The sequence below is a fragment of the Ammospiza nelsoni genome, chromosome 22 (genome assembly GCF_027579445.1).
Source record: "Ammospiza nelsoni isolate bAmmNel1 chromosome 22, bAmmNel1.pri, whole genome shotgun sequence".
Lineage (NCBI taxonomy): Eukaryota > Metazoa > Chordata > Aves > Passeriformes > Passerellidae > Ammospiza > Ammospiza nelsoni.
Window position 1 is genome coordinate 1655501 of NC_080654.1, and position 19763 is coordinate 1675263.

Below are 19763 nucleotides of genomic sequence, written 5' to 3' on the forward strand. Positions count from 1 at the left end.
CCAGGGAAATCCTGCTCTTTATCCCACATAACCACAGCAAGAGGTTTCTCTGTGCTCCCCTTTTCTGCTTTCCCATCCTCTCTGCCATTCCAAGGAGAGGATTTCGAGGGAAATCCAGGAAAACCCCAAGGGAAATTCGGGGTAACGCCAAACTGGGGCTGATTTCAGAGCAAATCTGGGATTAACCCAAGGGAAATTCGGGATAACGCCAGGCTGGGGTCGATTTCCAGGGAAATTCGGGATAACCCCAAGGGAATCCCGGGATAACACCGAGGGAATCCTGGGATATCCCCAAGGAAAATATGGGATAACCCCAAGCCAAACCCGGGATAACGCCAGGGGAAATTCGGGATAATGGCAAGGGAAATTGGGATAACCCCAAGGGAATCCCAGGATAACGCAAAACTGGGGCCGATTTCGGAGGAAATCCGGGATATTCCCAAGGCAATCCCGGGATAACGCCAAACTGGGGCCGATTTCCAGGGAAATCCGGGATATTCCCAAGCAATCCCGGGATATTCCCAAGGCAATCCCGGGATAACGCCAAGCTGGGGCCGATTTCCAGGGAAATCCGGGATATTCCCAAGCAATCCCGGGATATTCCCAAGGCAATCCCGGGATAACGCCAAGCTGGGGCCGATTTCCAGGGAAATCCGGGATAACCCCAAGCAATCCCGGGATATTCCCAAGGCAATCCCGGGATAACGCCAAGCTGGGGCCGATTTCCAGGGAAATCCGGGATAACCCCAAGGCAATCCCGGGATATTCCCAAGGCAATCCCGGGATAACGCCCAGGCCGCGCCTCCTCGCGGCCCTTAGCAACGCCCCTCACTCCCGTTGCTATGCGGAAGCACCGCCCCATTTGTCCCTCCGCGCTCTCCGTCCCCACCACCCTCCTCTCCCGCCCCTCCCTCCTCTCCCCACCAATCAAACCCCACACGCGCCTCCCCTCCACCAATCACCGCGCGGCGCGCCTCTCCCTCCACCCAATGAGAACGCGGCCCGCCTCTCCGCGCACGCGCAGTGCCCGCGGCGCGTCCCCGCGTGCAGCCGGCGCCGCCGCCCTCATGTCGTGGCTGTTCGGGCTGAACCGCGGGGCCGCCCCGGGCGGCGGCGGGGACGCGGCTCCTCCGGGCACCGGCAGCGGCCTCTCGCTGCCGCCCGGCCCCGCTGCTGGAGGCGGCGGCGGTGCTGGAGGCGCCGGGGACCGTCAGACGCCCAAGGACAAATGGAGCAACTTCGACCCCACGGGCCTGGAGCGCGCGGCCAAGGCGGCGCGGGAGTTGGACGCGTCCCGTGCGTGAGGGGACGGGAGGGAGGGCTCGGAGGGGTGTGGGGAAAAGGATCTGTGTGAAAAACAGCGTGTGTTTTATATTGGCTTTTCGCAAATATACAAATGGATGTTAAATGTGTTGTGTTAGAAAGTTATGGTGTATTAGTTCTCTTAATTAAATATAGTTTTAGGTTATAAAAAAATTGGCGTTTTTCACGCAGGCAGAATCTCCCGGGCGCCCCTTCCTGCCCTTCCCAGGGAGCAGAGCTTGGTCCCGGACTGTGAAAAACGCTAATCGCTTGTTTTTAAAATTTTCAACGTTTAATAGTAATAAAACGGTTATATAAATAGGAATACAGTTACAGTAATCATAATTTGGACAGTTTGAATTAGGACAATATGAGACAATAGAGACAAAGAGCTGTGGAAGTCCGGGTACCTTTTCTGGGCCCGAAAAAGGACCCACGTTAACAGAGAATTAACCCTTAAAAACAACAGCCCGTTGCATATTCATACACCTCGTCCATGATGCATAAATTCCATTTAAACACAGGATTCTGTCTGGTCATCATCAACTTCTTCCTCTGAACCCTAACAGCGCCTTCAAGGCGGGAAGTTCCTTTCTTCTGATAATGGAGCAATAAATTATTTTCTCTGAAAGATTCATTGTGTGGAATCACTGCTCAGGTTTTGGGTCCCATATATAAATCAATGAATTATATCTCTAAGTTATATCTAAAGAAGAAACTGTTTTGTCTCCCTGCTCTGTGCACAGAGCTCACCATGCCCTGATATGAAGCTCAGACCCACACACTAAAGCAGCACAGAATGTGGAAAATAGAAAAGTTAAAATGTACAGGATGTGAAAAACAGAAAAGCCAAAACCTGAGATATCAGTACAGAATTTGGAAAACAGGAAAGTTAACACCTGAGGCATCAGTACAGAATCTGGAAAATAGAAGCGTTAACACCTGAGATGTCAGGGAAGAATCTGGAAAATGGAAAAGCCAAAACCTGAATCTGGAAAATAGAAAATCTGGAGAGCAGAATCTGGAAAGAGAAGCGTTAACACCTGATGTATGAGCACAGAATCTGGAGAGTATAAAATCCAACCCCTGAGCCGTCCCTGTCCCTTTCTGTCCCCCAGGCCATGCCAAGGACGCGCTGAGCCTGGCCCAGATGCAGGAGCAGACCTTGCAGCTGGAGCAGCAAACCAAACTCAAGGTGGGTTGGGATTCCTCTCCTTGGGGCCCTCAGGCACTGCCAGCTCTGGGAGGGACAAAGTTCAAATCTTTCCTCTGCAGAGGGTGAGGAATTTGTCTTTCTGCTCAGCTTCAGCAAATGGTGGTTATTTGCCTTTGGGGGGAAAAAATGAGTAATTCTGGGAGGTGATCTCAGCTGATTTGGGCTATTCTGACACAATTTTTTGTGGCCTTGAATATCCCTGCTGGTTTTGGGGAGTGACCAGGACTTTCTGGAGCTGTAACTGTGTGAAGGACAGATTTCTGTTTCTCTTGTAAAGGAATTTAGGGATTGTTTGGGTGTTGCTTGATATCTTGAATTTATTTTTTTAAATTGTGTTTAATCCTGAAATGGTTGATTATGATGTTTCTTATGATGATTCAGAAATTAATATTTTATCATATTTATTGTAATATATTATTGCAATACTTTATTATAATATTTTATTGTAATACTTTACTGTAATATTTTATTATAGTATATTACTGCAATGTTTTATTATCATATTTTAGTATTATATTCTATCATATTTCATTATCATACTTTACTTTATCATCATACTTTATCATCATATTTATTAAAATATACAATATAATTATATATTATATACACAATATATTAAAATATAATATTTAGTAACATATTTGTATCATATTTTAGTATAATATTCTATTATAATATCTATTATATCTATTATATTTTAGTATCATATTATAGCCTCATAGTATCATCTTTTATTATTATATAATAGTAACATATTTTATTATCATATTATAGTATAATATTTTATTATAGGGATTTAGTATAATAATTTATTATTTATATTTATTTTAATTATTCATATTTACTATCTTGTGTCAGTGGTCATCTTTTAAGGGTACCACTCTGAATGCAGAGGGATTTCCTGGAATGTGATTGTCAGTAGCATTTCTGTACAGATGATTTGTGAATTTCTGATGATGAAATTTCTGTGAATTCCTGGTGGTGAAATTTCTGTGAATTTCTGATGGTTAAATTCTGCTTCTGCCCCAGGAGTACGAGGCTGCCATAGAACAGCTGAAGAATGAACAGATCCGGGTGCAGGCAGAGGAGAGAAGGAAAACTCTCAATGAAGAAACCAAACAGCACCAAGCAGTAAGGGAATGAGGGGGAAAAGGCAATGATGCATTCATTATCCCTTTATTCATTATCCCTTTATTAATTATCCCTTTTTGGGGAGAGGGGCTCTGGGGGTGCTCACAGGCTGAGCCCCCATTTTGTCCTGGATTTGTGATGTTGAACTGGAACTTAATCCTCTGGGACTTTTATTCCCGAGTTCTTGAACATCCAAAGGAATTGGTGGTAGCAGTTTCTTCTCATTTTGTGTTTTTGGGGTTTTCCTAAAGAGCTTTTCAGGGAAAAGCTGTTCTGGATTTGTGATGTTGAGCTGGATTTTTAATGCTCTGGGACTTCATTCCAAGTTCTTGAGCATCCAAAGGAATTGGATGCTCAAGAAATTGGGAACAAAAGTCCAAGAGGTAATTGTCCAATTAACAGTTTCTTTCTAGCAGTTTGGATAAAAGTCTAAGAGTTAATTGTGCAGTTAATTTTCTCTCTAGCAGTTTCTCTCATTTTGTGTTTTTGGGGTTTTCCTAAGGGGCTTTTCAGGGAAATGTTGAGAAATACTGATTTATCAACTGTTTATGTTAGCCTGGACAGTGAAATGGCTCTGAAGTTATTTGGATTTCAGTCTTAAGTATTTTATTTCTTCTGAATTAAACAGGAAAAAATATCTTGAGGAGAAGTGATGCAAATCTGAGTCGTTGTGAGCAGTGTTGGTTTGTTTTAGCTTGAGTGGCTGATGTGGCAATAATCCTGAAACAGGGAAAACAAAGGCTGGCCTAAATGTTAAAAGTTAAATTGTGGGGATTTCTTGCTCTGAGAGCACAGGACAGGAGGGAATTGATTAATTCTAATGGAATTTCCAGCCTGGGGAGTTTGCTAGAGCTGTTTATTTGGCACGTGGTGCTTTTACCCTGGCAGAGTTTGGACTTTGAGCAGGGCTGGCCCAGGGAGCAGCTGCACACTCAGGGCTTGGTTCTTCACCTCCTGCTGCTCATAGGGCACCATTGGAGCTCACAGCAAGCTCCTGGCTTGTCTGAAACCACAGCAAACTCAAATATTCTTGGTAAATAACCAAAATCAGCTTGGTTTATTCCAAGTTGCTGAGGAGATAATTCCCAAGCTGTTGTGCTGTGTTTGGAATAGGGAATGGTGTCACCCCCTGACCTGTGGATCCTCAGCCCCCTTCCAGTTCAGTGGAGATGATTTGGGTTTATTTGGAGTTGCAGTGATTGATAAGAGCAATTCATATGGAATAAATAAATCTTCATCAGAACCATCAGCACATCATGACAATTCTATTGCTTTCAGTCTCCAGTCCAGATAATGTGGTTTAGAACATGAAAACCTTATTTTTCCCTCTGAAGTCTCCTTCTGTGGGCCAAGAAACCCTTGCTTTTTATATTGGCATCTGTGATACCATAAAATGAAGTCAGACTGTAGAGATTCCTCTGCACAGAAAAGTTCTTGGTGCTGACTAAGGATATTTTACCCCGTTCACATTTCAAATCCAGGATAACTTTTTATTTGTGTGGATTTCACCATTTTATTTGTTTTTTTTCCCTCTGAACTTCATTTCCCTGAGGAGCAGGCAAAGAAATCTTTGCTTTTTATTTTGGCATCTGTGATACCATAAAATAAAGTCAGACTGTAGAGATTTCTCAGCACAGAGAAGTTTTTGGTGCTGGCTGAGGATATTCACATTCAAATCCAGGATAACTTTTTGTTTGTGTGGATTTCCCCATTTTATTTGTTTTTTTCCCTCTGAACCTCATTCCCCTGAGGAGCAGGCTGGTTTTTAACTGCCTAATCTGTGTATTTTATTTTGTTTTTTGAAGAGAGCCCAGTACCAGGACAAGCTGGCCCGGCAGCGCTACGACGAGCAGATGAGACAGCAGGTAGGGTAGGGTGGGTGGGGATTCCTGCTCTGATCCAGCTGGGAATGGGCTGGGAGCCCTCTGAAATCCCAGAGATGCTCTGGAGCTGTGCCCTGTCCTGCTGGGCACTGCTTATCTCTGTTATCAACATCAGCACTGCACATCAAGGCTGGGCATTGGGGCAAAGCAGCAGCTTGGGGTTAGGAGGAGAAATGTGGGAGATGGGGAGAGGAAAACACACTTCAACCTTGGAAATATTTGTGAAGGCTATGCTAGAACAGACCAGGCAGATTTAAAGAATAAAGCAGGGATTTATGATAAGTTTCTCCTCAATGGATCCACCTTGGGCAGCACAAGAGCCCAGCCAGGGCTGCAGCCAAGATGAACCAAAATGGTCCCAAAATGAACCCAAGATGAACCAAAATGGTCCCAAAAAATGGATGGTCAGTCACAAAATTATAAGTCCTGCTCCATTTACATCTTGGAGTGAATTGTCTCATCCCAGCTTTAGCCCCTGCAGTCCCATCCTTGTTTTTCTCTCTGCAGCCCACGGTGTTTGTGCTCCTGGGCTGAGATTTGGATCATTTGTCCTTGGTGCCCAGCTGGAGCAGGAATTGTTTTGTGTCCCTGCTCTGTGCACAGAGCTCAGCATCCCATAATGTGAACCCAGACCCACACACTAAAGCAGCACAGAATGTGAAAAACAGAAAAGTTAAAACCTGAGCTATCAGCGCAGAACCTGGAAAATAGAAAAGCCAAAACCTGAGGCATCAGTAGCACTTCAGTTCACACTTGATGGACTCATTACAACATCAACATCTCTTTTGCTCTCATCTCTCCCTGTAGCAACTTGCTAATGAGGAGAACCTGAGGAAGCAGGAGGAGTCTGTGCAGAAGCAGGAGGCCATGAGGCGAGGTGAGTTTTGTTCAGCTGTGAGGGTGTGAGCACATGTGGAGTCCTTGTGCTGGTCTTTGTGTCCATTTGCTGTCAGATAAATTTCAGGAGGTAAATTCCAATTGCTTCCAAGGTTAGCTTTAGAAAGGGCTGCACTCCTGAACATCTCCCCTGCCACTCCTGGACTTCCCAGTGAACTGTCAGGATCTCCTGAAATTCTGATTTCATACTGGAATTCTTATTTCATACCTGAAATTCTGATTTCGTACTTGAGGAGAGGAGAGAAACAAAACATCTTCTGGGAGGAGTGGTTGAATCTGTGTCACCTCATCTCCATTCAGTTTCCTGCAGAAAATAAAAAAGTTGTGGTGTGAAACTTGCTAAGCTTCTTTTTGTTGTTGGGAATTGTCAGAATTCCTGGGTTTGCAGAACTCCACTGGATGCAGGTCTCAGAAATGTTGAGAAATGTTAATGTTAATTAACTGAATGAATGGGATGGTTTGCTCCAAGCACAGATGTGGCCAGCTGTGCTGCCATCCAGTGAGGGAAGTATAGCTGAATAACACATCCCAGTGGGGAAACCCTGTAGGGTTGGGTTATTTCACTCCTGAATTTCTCATTCATTCTCCCTTCACACAATTCCATGTTTGAAGTAACAGCGCTTCCAAAATCTGAAATTCTGATTTTATACTGGAATTCTGATTTCATACCTGAAATTCTGATTTCATACTGGAATTCTGATTTCATACCTGAAATTCTGATTTCATACTAGAATTCTGATTTCATACTGGAATTCTGATTTCATACCTGAAATTCTGATTTCATACTGGAATTCTGATTTCATACCTGAAATTCTGATTTCATACTGAAATTCTGATTTCATACTGGAATTCTGATTTCATACCTGAAATTCTGATTTCATACTGGAATTCTGATTCATACCTGAAATTCTGATGTCATACCTGAAATTCTGATTTCATACTGGAATTCTGATTCATACCTGAAATTCTGATTTCATACTTGAGGAGAGGAGAGGGTTATTCCACTCCTGAATTTCTCATTCATTCTCCCTTCACACAATTCCATGTTTGACGTAACAGCGCTTCCAAAATCCCCTTTGAAACCATTTTGCCCCTCTTCCTTCCAGTCCACAGCACCTTCCCTGGGGTTTTCCTTCTCCCAGGCCACGCTTTGACCTCTGTGCTGTTTATTTTCCCCCAAGCCACCGTGGAGAGGGAGATGGAGCTGCGGCACAAGAACGAGATGCTGCGGGTGGAGGCGGAGGCGCGGGCGCGCGCCAAGGCCGAGCGCGAGAACGCCGACATCATCCGCGAGCAGATCCGCCTCAAGGCGGCCGAGCACCGCCAGACCGTGCTCGAGTCCCTCAGGTGGGGCAGGGGGGCTGCAGGGGCTCTGGGGTTTGTGCCTCTGGGGGTGCTCCAGGTGTGTGGGAGGACCTGGGGTTTGTGCCTCTGGAGGTGCTGCAGGTGTGTTGGGGGAACCTGAGGTTTGTGCCTCTGGGGGTGCTCCAGGTGTGTTGGGGGGAAACTGGGGTTTGTGCCTCTGGAGGTGCTGCAGGTGTGTGGGAGGACTTGGGGTTTGTGCCTCTGGGGGTGCTCCAGGTGTGTGGGAGGACCTGGGGTTTGTGCCTCTGGAGGTGCTCCAGGTGTGTTGGGAGGACCTGGGGTTTGTGCCTCTGGGGGTGCTCCATGTGTGTTGGGAGGACCTGGGGTTTGTGCCTCTGGGGGTGCTCCAGGTGTGTGGGAGGACTTGGGGTTTGTGCCTCTGGGGGTGCTCCAGGTGTGTGGGAGGACTTGGGGTTTGTGCCTCTGGGGGTGCTCCATGTGTGTTAGGGGGACCTGGGGTTTGTGCCTCTGGAGGTGCTCCATGTGTGTTAGGGGGACCTGGGGTTTGTGCCTCTGGGGGTGCTCCAGGTGTGTGGGAGGACCTGGGGTTTGTGCCTCTGGGGGTGCTCCACGTGTGTCCCAGCACGTGGGAGGACCTGGGGTTTGTTCCTCTGAGGAATTTCAGCCTGGTGCTTCTCCAAGTGTGTCCTCACATGCAGGAGAACCTGGATTTGCATGTGGGATAACCTGGAGTTTGTTCCTCTGGAGCTTCTCCAAGTAGGAGAGGACCTGGGGTTTGTTCCTCTGAGGAATTTCTCCACATGTGTCCCAACATCTGGGAGAACCTGGGGTTTGTTCCTCTGAGGAATTTCAGCCTGGTGTTTCTCCAATTGTGACCCCAGATCTGGGAGAACCTGGGGTTTGTTCCTCTGGTGCTTCTCCAAGTGTGATCCTACATCTGGGAGAACCTGGGGTTTGTTCCTCAGCAGCTGCTCCACGTGTGTCCCAACACATGGGAGAGCCTCAGGTTTGTTCCTCTGAGGAATTTCAGCCTGGTGCTTCTCCCACATGTGGGAGAACCTGGGGTTTGTTCCTCTGGTGCTGCTCTACGTGTGGGAGAACTTGGGGTTTGTTGCCTTGAGGAATTTCAGCCTGGTGTTTCTCCAAGTGTGTCCCCATGTGTGGGAGAACTTGGGGTTTGTTCCTCTGATGCTTCTCCAAGTGTGACCCCACATCTCAGAGAACCTGGGGTTTGTTCCTCTGATGCTTCTCCAAGTGTGACCCCACATCTCAGAGAACCTGGGGTTTGTTCCCCTGGTGATTCTCCAAGAGTGTCTCCATATATGGGAAAACCTGGGGTTTGTTCCTCCAAGGAATTTCAGCCTGGCGCTTTTCCACATGTGTCCCCACGTGTGGGAGACCCTGGGGTTTGTTCCTCTGAGGAATTCCAGGGTTGTGTGACCTCTTGTGCTTGTCTCGCTACATTGTCACTTGAAATAGCAACCAGAGACATTCAGGGTGATACAATTTTTCTAACAAATTATTTCAGGCCTTTTCCTCTAGTCCTGGAGCTCAGTAGCTCTGAGAACCCCTCAGCTCTTTCAGTCCCCTCAGTTCTTTCAGAACATCCATCACAAGCTATCATGCACTTTGGCTCCTCAGGGCTGGCTGTTTAGCTTTGGAATTGGCTCATTTTAGATCCTTTATAATATTGAACAAAAAAAGCTTTAAATACCTCCAGTCCAGCCCAAATAATGCATTAAATTCAATTGATACCATCTTAGGGCCAGGTGCTTTTCTGGATTTAATCCCAGCTCAGATGTAGGCATCAGATGATTGTAAGTATATTTTCAGATGATTAGAAATGTATTTTCAGATTATTAGAAATGTATTTTCAAATTATTATAAATATATATTCTGATTATTATAAATATATTTTCAGATTAATATAAATATCAGATGATTATAAATATTATAAATATTTTCCATGTTCACATTCCAGTTCTGAGGTGAGCCTTTAGCTTTGACTTGTTCCGAAGATGAACAACTTTAAAACAGTCTGAAATCCTGTTTTAAAATTTATTAATTCACTGAATTCCCTTTTTCTCCTGTTTGCCTTGCTGTTTGTTTGCCACAGGACAGCTGGGATGCTCTTTGGGGAAGGATTCCGTGCTTTTGTGACAGACTGGGATAAAGTCACAGCCACGGTAAGCTTGGCAAACCTGGCAGAAACTTCCAGAACAGCCAGGTTGGAAATGTGTGTTAAACTCTGATTGTGTCACAGCTTTCAATCCAATTTTGATGTAGCCCAGAGAGCACTTGGAGAACTGCTACGTGTGCTGATTACATTGATTAAAAGCCAGAGCAGCATCTTTTCACAGGACAAAAGAGCTTGGCAGTGGAATCTTGGGGACAGAAAGTTGTTTCTCAGTGTACAACTTAAAACAACAGTGAAAAAAATATTTTTGGTAGCTGGTTAAAATAGAAATTCTGCTTTAAATCAGTCACCACCATCTGCTCCACCCTCTGATTTTTAATACACACAAAAAGGCTGATACAAAACATCCTTTGCCTGAGAGCTGTGGGGAGAACAGGAGAAACTTTTAGTGGCTCCTTTTGTCATCTGCAGCATTCAGAGCCCTTTGTAGATCAGTGCTTGGTGCTTTGAGCTGTGCACTCACTTGACCCACATACAAATTGTCATTTTTTGCTTCTGACATGTTCTTCTCTTGTGAATTTGGGACATTTAGCTTGAAAAAAAAAAAAAAAGAAAAGAAAAAGGCAAGTGTATTTTTGGAAAGGAGATAACACAGCTGGAACTCATATTTTTTTGTTGCTTTAAAAAGTTTGAAGTTACTATAAGGTAAGAACCAGTTATTTTAAGGTTCTTGTAAATGAAACCTGAATTTTCAGCTCTAAGTGCTGCTCTTTCTCTACCTCTTCCCAGCCAAGCAGTAATTCCCATTCTCATGGTGACAATTGCCATGGTGACAATTCCCATTCTCATGGTGACAATTCCCATGGTGGCCATTGCCATGGTGGCAATTCCCATTCCCATGGTGACAATTCCCATGGTGGCCATTCCCATTCTCATGGTGACAATTCCCATGGTGATAATTCCCATGGTGACAATTCCCATTCCCATGGTGACAATTCCCATTGCCATGGTGACAATTCCCATGGTGACAATTCCCATTCCCATGGTGGCCATTCCCATTCCCATGGTGACAATTCCCATTCCCATGGTGGCAATTCCCATTCCTATGGTGACAATTCCCATTGCCATGGTGACAATTCCCATGGTGACAATTCCCATTGCCATGGTGACAATTCCCATGGTGGCAATTCCCATTCTTATGGTGGCAATTCCCATTCTTATGGTGACAATTCCCATTCCCATGGTGACAATTCCCATTCCCATGATGTTTTTGGTTTTGTTTCTCCTCTGGAGCCCCTCATTCCCTATTCCCAAAGGTTCTACCTCAAATTTTTTGGTTCATTGTTTTTTAGTGTAATTCATTTTTTTACTGATCAGAAATCCATTCCTTTGATACTTTATGATAAAAAAGTGGGTAAATGTCTCCCATGCAAAACCACAACTCCCTGTAATCAGATTAATTTTTAGAGCTGGCAATTGGATTCTTGTTTGATACAGAATTTTTAAAGCTCTGTATCTTGTGACATGAACATCATCAAAAATCTGAGAAAATTACATCAGCTCCATCCAGGCACAGGAACTTTGTGCTGGATGGTCTCAGAGAGCATGAGATCATGGCTCTGTTTATAGAGGGAGGCTGCTAAAAAGGTGAAATCTGTCCTGTGTTCTGTGTCTGGGCTGAGCTGGGCATGGAGATCCCTCACTCTTTGCATCCTGGAACTCTCAGTTCTGATCCCTTGGTGTTCCCACCCAGAGCAGGGGTGATGTCACACATTCCAGCAGAGTGAGGGCTACCAGATGGTGCCTCATGGTTTATTGAGCAGTGCCACCATCCTTGCTGTCCTTGAGGCTTTTCACCCTGATCTGAGAAGTCAGCTCATTTTAAAAGCAATTGCTGCAGTTTGCTCTTTTCTCTGATATGAATTATTGGCATCAGCTCTGAGCTGACTCCAGAGTCTGGAGTGTTTCTGCTTCACTGGCAGATCCATGGGAAAGGCTCATTTTGGGGGGTTTCTGCAGGAACAGCCCAGTGAGTGATGCAATTCCCATTCTGTGATGGTAATTCCCATTCCCATGGAGGTAATTCCCATTCCCATGGGGGTAATTCCCATTCCCATGGTGGCAATTCCCGTTCCCATGGTGGCAATTCCCATTCTATTATGGCAATTCCCATTTCCATGGTGACAATTCCCATTTCCATGGGGGTAATTCCCATTCCCATGGTGGCAATTCCCATTCTATTATGGCAATTCCCATTTCCATGGTGGCAATTCCCATTCCCATGGGGGTAATTCCCATTCTATTATGGCAATTCCCATTCCCATGGTGGCAATTCCCATTCTATTATGGCAATTCCCATTCCCATGGTGGCAATTCCCATTCTATTATGGCAATTCCCATTCCCATGGTGGAAATTCCAAAAAGCGTGGGGCTGAATTTTCAAGTAAATTGAAAATTGGGAATTCAATGTACTTGAAAATTCAGCCCCACACTTTTTGCCTGATGTGGTTGTTTTATCTTCATTACTCAAATTTAGTTGAAAATTCAGCCCCACACTTTTTGGTTTATCTTCATTACTCAAATTTAGTTGAAAATTCAGCCCCACACTTTTGGGCTGGTGTGGCTGTTTTATCTTCATTACTCAATTTAGCTGAAAATTCAGCCCCACACTTTTTGGCTGATGTGGTTTATCTTCATTACTCAATTTACTTGAAAATCTGGACATCCCCACATTTTTTTTTTTGGCCAGGATGCACTTTTGGATTCAGGACTAAATGCTTCACTTGTGCTTTTTTGCTGTGCAAGAGCAGTCAGTGAACAGGGAGTGTGAGACCTTGACTGTCTGAGCAGGGATAACAAAAAACACCTTACCAAAAATAAACCCCTCCTGCTCAGCACTTGTCCTGAATCTTAATTCCCCACCACAGCAGCACTGCCTTGCCAAGTGGTTTTTGCTCATTTTTCCCAATTTTTTTTGCAGGTGGCAGGCCTGACCCTGCTGGCAGTGGGGGTTTATTCTGCCAAAAATGCCACGGCTGTAGCAGGGCGTTACATCGAGGCCAGGCTGGGCAAACCCTCCCTGGTGAGGGAAACCTCCAGGATCACTGTGCTGGAGGCTCTGAAACATCCCATCAAGGTAAAGTTCACCTTTGGTTCTGTGTTCCACTCAGCTGGGATTGTCAGTGGGGCTGGATAAACAAAATATTGGAGGTGGAATGGATGGCTGGAGGCTCTGAAACTTCCCATCAAGGTAAAATTCACCTTGGGTTCTGTGTTCCACTCAGCTGGGACTGTCAGTGAATAAATAAATAAAATATTGGAGGTGGGATGGATGGACTGAGCCCTCTGGTGTTCTGTTAAGGTGTTTTAGTCCAAGTGAGTTGTCAAAATGTGGTTTTATTCTGCCTGTGAGTAACTGAATTTGTCCTCCCAAGGTTGGTAAACGTCTCACCAGCAAGGCTCAGGATGCCCTTGAAGGAGTTGTTCTCAGTGTGAGTACTCTGTTCTCCTGCCTTGGGCTGTCAAGGATGACTTTGGATTCCAAATGAGAGCTGCTGGTGCCTTAAACTCCCTTCTAAAGCTGCAATTCCAGCAGTTTTAGTGGCTTTTTGTCCCTTGGGACAATACTGAGACCATAAATAAGCTCCTGTGTTCAGTGTGACATGCATTAAGCAGCTTGTTCACCTTTTATCCCTCTCTGAAAAGCAGTTGGAAATCTTAGTTCAATCCTTGCTCTGCTGCAGTTTCTCTCTGTAGTCAGCATGTGAAGATTCAGAATTCCACTTGTGCCATCTGAAGTTAAGGATTACTGAACCCAAACCAGCTTTTAGGCCAAAAAAAATCTAAATATTCTGTACATTTACCCACCCTGAGATTGGTTTTTAACTTGCTAATTAGTGCTACTTCTGTATATTTACTTCTGAATTGAAATCCTGGTTATCTGGCAAATTTAAGAGCTGCTTGAAGCTGCTGAGAGAAAATGCTCCTGCAGGAATATCTCTCTCCCAGTATCCCCAAATGCAGTAGGAATATAAATATCAATTTATGACTTGAGAAGGAATTAGCACTGCAAAGAGTTGCTGATGTTTTGACATATCCCTCCCAGGGCATCCAGTAGGAAGTGAATATTTAGGTGTTATCTGTTCCTAGAGTAGTCACTGCACTCCTTCCTGCACTGCTGCTTTTTCTTATGAAAGAATTGTAGCCAAGTGGACAGAAAATCCAGTAAATCCTCACATAGGACAGGAAATGACCTTGGTGTGGAGTCATGAGCAGCTGAAGTTAAGACTTAAAAGCTTGAGCCTGGAGTGCTGCCTCCTTCCTGCAGGTACTGATTTGGGAACCTGGTAGGTGCAGCTCTTTTTGGTACCTTCTGATCCTTAAATTGAATTTTTTTTCCCTGCAGCCCCAGCTGGAAGCACGTGTGAGAGACATTGCCATAGCAACGAGAAACACAAAAAGGAACAAAAGCCTCTACAGGAATATCCTGATGTACGGGCCCCCTGGCACTGGGAAAACTCTTTTTGCCAAGGTAAAAACCCTGCCAAGATTCTGCCAAAGTGTTCTGAAAATTCCAGGGCTGTGGAGCTTCCCTGGGCTGGGATCTCTGGCTGGAGTGTTGAACAAACATTTTGTTCTGTTGGGGAAGGAGGAGAGAGCAGCCTGATTCAGCTCTGAATCACTGCAGCCACTTGGGTCTGGATTTCCACCTGGGAAGGGCCCTTGGGACTGGGATTTATTTGTGGGAGTCCCTTGGGACTGGGATTTATTTGTGGGAGTCCCTTGGGACTGGGATTTATTTGTGGGAGTCCCTTGGGACTGGGATTTATTTGTGGGAGTCCCTTGGGACTGGGATTTATTTGTGGGAGTCCCTTGGGACTGGGATTTGTTTGTGGGAGTCCCTTGGGACTGGGATTTGTTTGTGGGAGTCCCTTGGGACTGGGATTTGTTTGTGGGAGTCCCTTGGGACTGGGATTTATCTGTGGGAGTCCCTTGGGGCTGGGATTTGTTTGTGGGAATCACAGTAGCAGCCGTTTGTCCATGAGACCTGAGGTTTCATCAACTTTTTAACAGTGGCAGATTTGCCAAACTGATGAAAATTGAATTTTTTTTTCCTCTATCACTGCATTAAACCCATACCCCAATAACTTTGAGATTATGGCACTTAAAGCTTTGTACGGCGCCTTCTAAAGCCACCTAGTTTGGGTTTCTAAAGCCCATAGAGGTGGATAGAAATGGAAAAAATAAACAAAATCCCAACAGCAGCCCCTTCATATCCACCTCTGTTGGGTTTAAGCCCTTGACCAAATGGCTCTGTGTGCAGAGGCACTGCCAGGGTGATTTTTACATGGATTGCAGTCAAAATTTGATTTTTTTCCTTGCTTTTCAGAGGTTGTCCACAACACCTGAGGTTTCATCAACTTTTTAACAGTGGCAGATTTGCCAAACTGATGCAAATTGATTTTTTTTTCCTCTATCAGTGCATTAAACCCCTACCCCAATAACTTTGAGATTATGGCACCTAAAGCTTTGTATGGCACCTACTGGATTTCTAAAGCCACGTAGTTGAGCTTTCTATAGCCAATAGAGATGGATAAAAATTGAGAAAATAAATAGAATCACAGCAGCAGCCCTTTCATATCCACCTCTGTTGGGTTTATGTGGTTTATTTTTGCCCTAAATAAAAAGCTGCCATTAAGTGATAAAGAACATAAAGAAGCCAATACTTCCCTCTGCAAACCAGCACTGACAGGACTTAAATTACTTTAATTCCTCTTCATCCTCCCTGGCCTTGCAGTGAAAATAAAGGTTGAATTTGGTGGGTTTTGTTTGCCTGCAGAAGTTGGCTGTGCACTCAGGCATGGACTATGCCATCATGACAGGAGGGGACGTGGCCCCCATGGGCAGGGAAGGGGTCACAGCCATGCACAAACTCTTTGACTGGGCCAACACCAGCAGGAGAGGGTAAGTTGGGCTTTTATTTAATGCTCACTTTGGGTTTTTGTTCAACAATCCCTCACCCACAGCTACAACAGTGTAGTTCGGCCCTAATATTTTATATATATATATATATATGTGTGTGTGTGTGTGTGTGTGTATATGTGTATATATATATATGTGTATGTATATATATATATATATATATATATGTGTGTGTGTGTGTATATATATGTATATATGTAAAATATTTGTATTATATTATATTACATTGCATTATCTATAATATAATATATAATATATAATGCATTTATTATACATAATAAATATATATAATATATAAAAATATTTATTTATTAAAATAAATAAATTTTACTTATTTTAAAATAAATAAATTGTTAGAAAGCAGGGGTTGATCCTGCAAGAACCATATCTATATTATATATTCTATATATATTCTATATTATATTATATTATATTATATTATTTTAAAATAAATAAATTGTTAGAAAGCAAGGGGTTGATCCTGCAAGAACCATATCTATATTATATATTCTATATATATTCTATATTATATTATGTTATATTATTTTAAAATAAATAAATTGTTAGAAAGCAAGGGGTTGATCCTGCAAGAACCATATCTATATTATATATTATATTATATTATATTATATTATATTATATTATATTATATTATATTATATTATATTATATTATAATAAATAAATTGTTAGAAAGCAAGGGGTTGATCCTGCAAGAACCATATCTATATTATATATTCTATATATATTCTATATTATATTATATTATTTTATTTTAAAATAAATAAAATGTTAGAAAGCAAGGGGTTGATCCTGCAAGAACCGTATCTATATTATATTATATTATATTGTATTATATTATATTATATTATATTATATTATATTATATTATATTATATTATATTATATTGTATTATATTATATTATATTATATTATATTATATTATATTATATTATATTATATCATATTATATTATATTATATCATATTATATTATATTATATTATGTTATGTTATGTTATGTTATGTTATGTTATGTTATGTTATGTTATGTTATGTTATGTTATATTAGGTTATGTTATGTTATGTTATATTATGTTATATTAATTGTTAGAAAGCAAGGTGTTGATCCTGCAAGAACCTTGCTTTTCCCTTTGAGGGGGCAGCAGATCTCTTCTGAAATGATCCATGGAGTTGCTCTATAAATTGCTCAGTATAATGATTGTTATTTCATTATATTTGCAAGAATAATCATAATAAATTAGTTGTTACTGAGTGAGGCAACACAGAATCTCCTGAAGATTTTAAACACTGTTAGTATTTAAATGCAGCTTCTGGTTTACTTTTGAGTCCTAAACAGGAAGAGTGAATAAAAGAAATAAAAGAGGATAAGGAGGACATAGATGCTAAAGGTATTGACATAAAAATCACAAACAGGTGTAAAATATCAGGTATAGAAAACACAAACACAAAAAATAACTTTTGCTTTTTCAGTCACCTTTAAAATCAGATTTTTATCTGCAGAGACTCCTCAGGCCGAGGCTGAATTTGGCTCCCTGATTTTGTAGGAGTGTGTGGTTCATTTGCTCCTACCAATATAAATGGATTTTTGATTTTTGCACTGCAGAGATTCTTGTCCAGCCAGGCTGGTGAAATTCAATAGTGAACTTTCAGAGATGTCACTTTGGGTTTTGTGCTGCTTTGAGCTCAGATCTGTCAATGGGGCTGCCCAGTGATTTATGTGCTCTGATTGCTTCAGATGGACATTATCTTGTGCTGTCTCTTTTAATCCTTGCTTCATTCATCACTTGAATCTTTCTATTTCCCCTTACAAAGAAAAAAAATTCAGGGATTTAAAAGCAAGATTTAATTTTTTAAGCTTCTATCCTGAGGAGCTATAGAGGGGAAGGTGTCAGAATTTGTGAGCTCAGAATTTAAGTGAGAACTTGGAGGAGATGTGAGGGTGCTCAGCTGGATGCTCCCATCAAGGAATTCTCTTCCAACACTGCCTGGCTCTGAATTTCTCTGCCCTAATAAAAATTTTGTGCATTTCAGCTCCCTACACTGCCTGATCAAAGCTTACATGTGTCCATAAAATCAATATTCTCTCCTCCAGCAGCACTGAAGTATTTAAGCATATTTAATTCTGAATATCCACCAGTTAGCTGTTTCCTATTTAGCTGAAATTGTGATAACACATTTTCTGCAGAGAATATTTGGGAGAAGATGTTAACAGGCCTGAAATGCCCTGGAAAAAAGCTGGGTTTGAAGTTAGGCAGGGAGGTAATACAAGCTGTGACAGCTTTATGAGCAACCTGCTCCTGTTATTGATAAACATCTTTACAGGCTCAGTCCCTTGGGAAGAGCTCTGCCCTTGGGTTAGAAGTGAATTTATTTTGGTGAATAATTCATGGCCTTTATTAATTCACTTCTCCACAGGTAGTAAAGCCATTCCATTAGTGCTGCTGTGGTTTGGGAAAGAAAAACCTCACAAAACAACAAAGCAGGCTGAGGGCAGGACTGTGGTTTGAGCTTTTTGGAGGAGAAATGGCAGGGAGGTGTCACTGTCACCAAGATTTCTGTGTTGTGCCCTGCACACATCTCTGTAAAGAGGAGGGAATGCTAAAATAGCACTCAGACTTGAGCAGGTCTAAATTTCTGCATTTGAGGCTGAGGAGAAGCTTCCAGAATGGAATGATGGAGCTGGGATTGTGGGTGTGGAGTTTGGATAGAAGTGGGTGGGAAAAGGGTGGGAAACTCAGAGTTTGGGGTTTTAGAATATGGAAATATATGGGGCAGGGTGGAGGTTTTAGGGCAGAGGCTGGTCCTTCTTTTTCTCCTCCTTCTTCTCCTCCTTCTTCTTCTCCTTCTTCTCCTCCATGCCTTTGGGTGGTTTTGTGTAATTGGATAAAAACTCCACATTGCAGGCCATGGGTGGTTGGTTTTTGGGTTAAAAGTAAAAATAATTTAGGTGTCATTTCTTAATTGGACACTTTATCCTTAAAAGGCCTTGTAGAGAGACAGACAGGGCTCCGTTTTAGTTTGTTAAAGTGCTGCAGAACTCAGGGTTTGTGAAACTGTAACAGAGATAAGAACTAACAAACATCTGAGTCCAAACAAGAAATTCCATCTTGTCCATTTAATCCCAACCCTGGCTAAAAGCAGCAGAGGCTCCCCAGGCCTGCCTCAGCCTGTGCTCTCACTGTGGTGCTTCCCTTTGCAGCCTCCTGCTCTTCGTGGACGAGGCAGATGCATTCCTGAGGAAAAGGGCCACAGTAAGTGCTGGGTGTGTGTCTGCTCTGCTCCTGCTCTGCTTCTTCTGCTCCTTCTCCTTTTCCTGCTCCTTCTTCTGCTCTGCTCCTTCTCCTGTTCTGCTCCTGCTCTGCTCCTTCTGCTCCTGCTCCTGTTCTGCTCTGCTCCTTCTCCTGCTCCTTCTGCTCCTTCTCCCGTTCTCCTCCCCTTCTCCTCCTTCTCCTCCTTCTCCTCCTTCTCCTCCTTCTCCTCCTTCTCCTCCTTCTCCTCCTTCCTGTTCCTTCTCCTCCTTAAATAAAGGAATACAAATAAACAAATGGCCAAATAACAGAATTCCCTTAGTCCTTAATGCTGATTAAAGCTCTGAGCTGCCTGCAGTCCCCAGCAGCTCATGCTCCTTTGGCTTTTACCTTTGCAGGAGAAAATCAGTGAAGATCTCAGAGCAACTCTAAATGCATTTCTGCACAGAACAGGGCAGCACAGCAACAAGTGAGTATCCACTTCAGCAGCTGATATTTGCCTGGGTTGAGAAAAGTCTTTAAAGGATCTCTGGAGGTTGGAAATGATCTGTGCTGCTGGGGGATTGAACAGAATCTGCAGAGAATTTTCCCCTCTCTTATGTGCTTCATGTAGCTTGT

The 19763-nt window shown here is 43.1% G+C and overlaps 1 protein-coding gene across 1 annotated transcript in view; it reads left to right on the forward strand.

Annotated features, from left to right (window-relative positions):
* Positions 1 to 1055: 1055 nt before the first annotated feature.
* Positions 1056 to 19763, forward strand: part of LOC132082929 (ATPase family AAA domain-containing protein 3) — a 31064-nt gene continuing 12356 nt past the window's right edge. The window contains exons 1-13 of the mRNA XM_059487395.1: positions 1056 to 1296; positions 2421 to 2497; positions 3548 to 3649; positions 5455 to 5514; positions 6340 to 6409; positions 7611 to 7776; positions 9872 to 9941; positions 12873 to 13028; positions 13327 to 13383; positions 14298 to 14423; positions 15732 to 15856; positions 19097 to 19148; positions 19544 to 19614. Coding sequence (XP_059343378.1) covers positions 1068 to 1296; positions 2421 to 2497; positions 3548 to 3649; positions 5455 to 5514; positions 6340 to 6409; positions 7611 to 7776; positions 9872 to 9941; positions 12873 to 13028; positions 13327 to 13383; positions 14298 to 14423; positions 15732 to 15856; positions 19097 to 19148; positions 19544 to 19614 — 1361 coding nt within the window. The 5' untranslated portion in view covers positions 1056 to 1067. The remainder of the gene's footprint in view (positions 1297 to 2420; positions 2498 to 3547; positions 3650 to 5454; positions 5515 to 6339; positions 6410 to 7610; positions 7777 to 9871; positions 9942 to 12872; positions 13029 to 13326; positions 13384 to 14297; positions 14424 to 15731; positions 15857 to 19096; positions 19149 to 19543; positions 19615 to 19763) is intronic.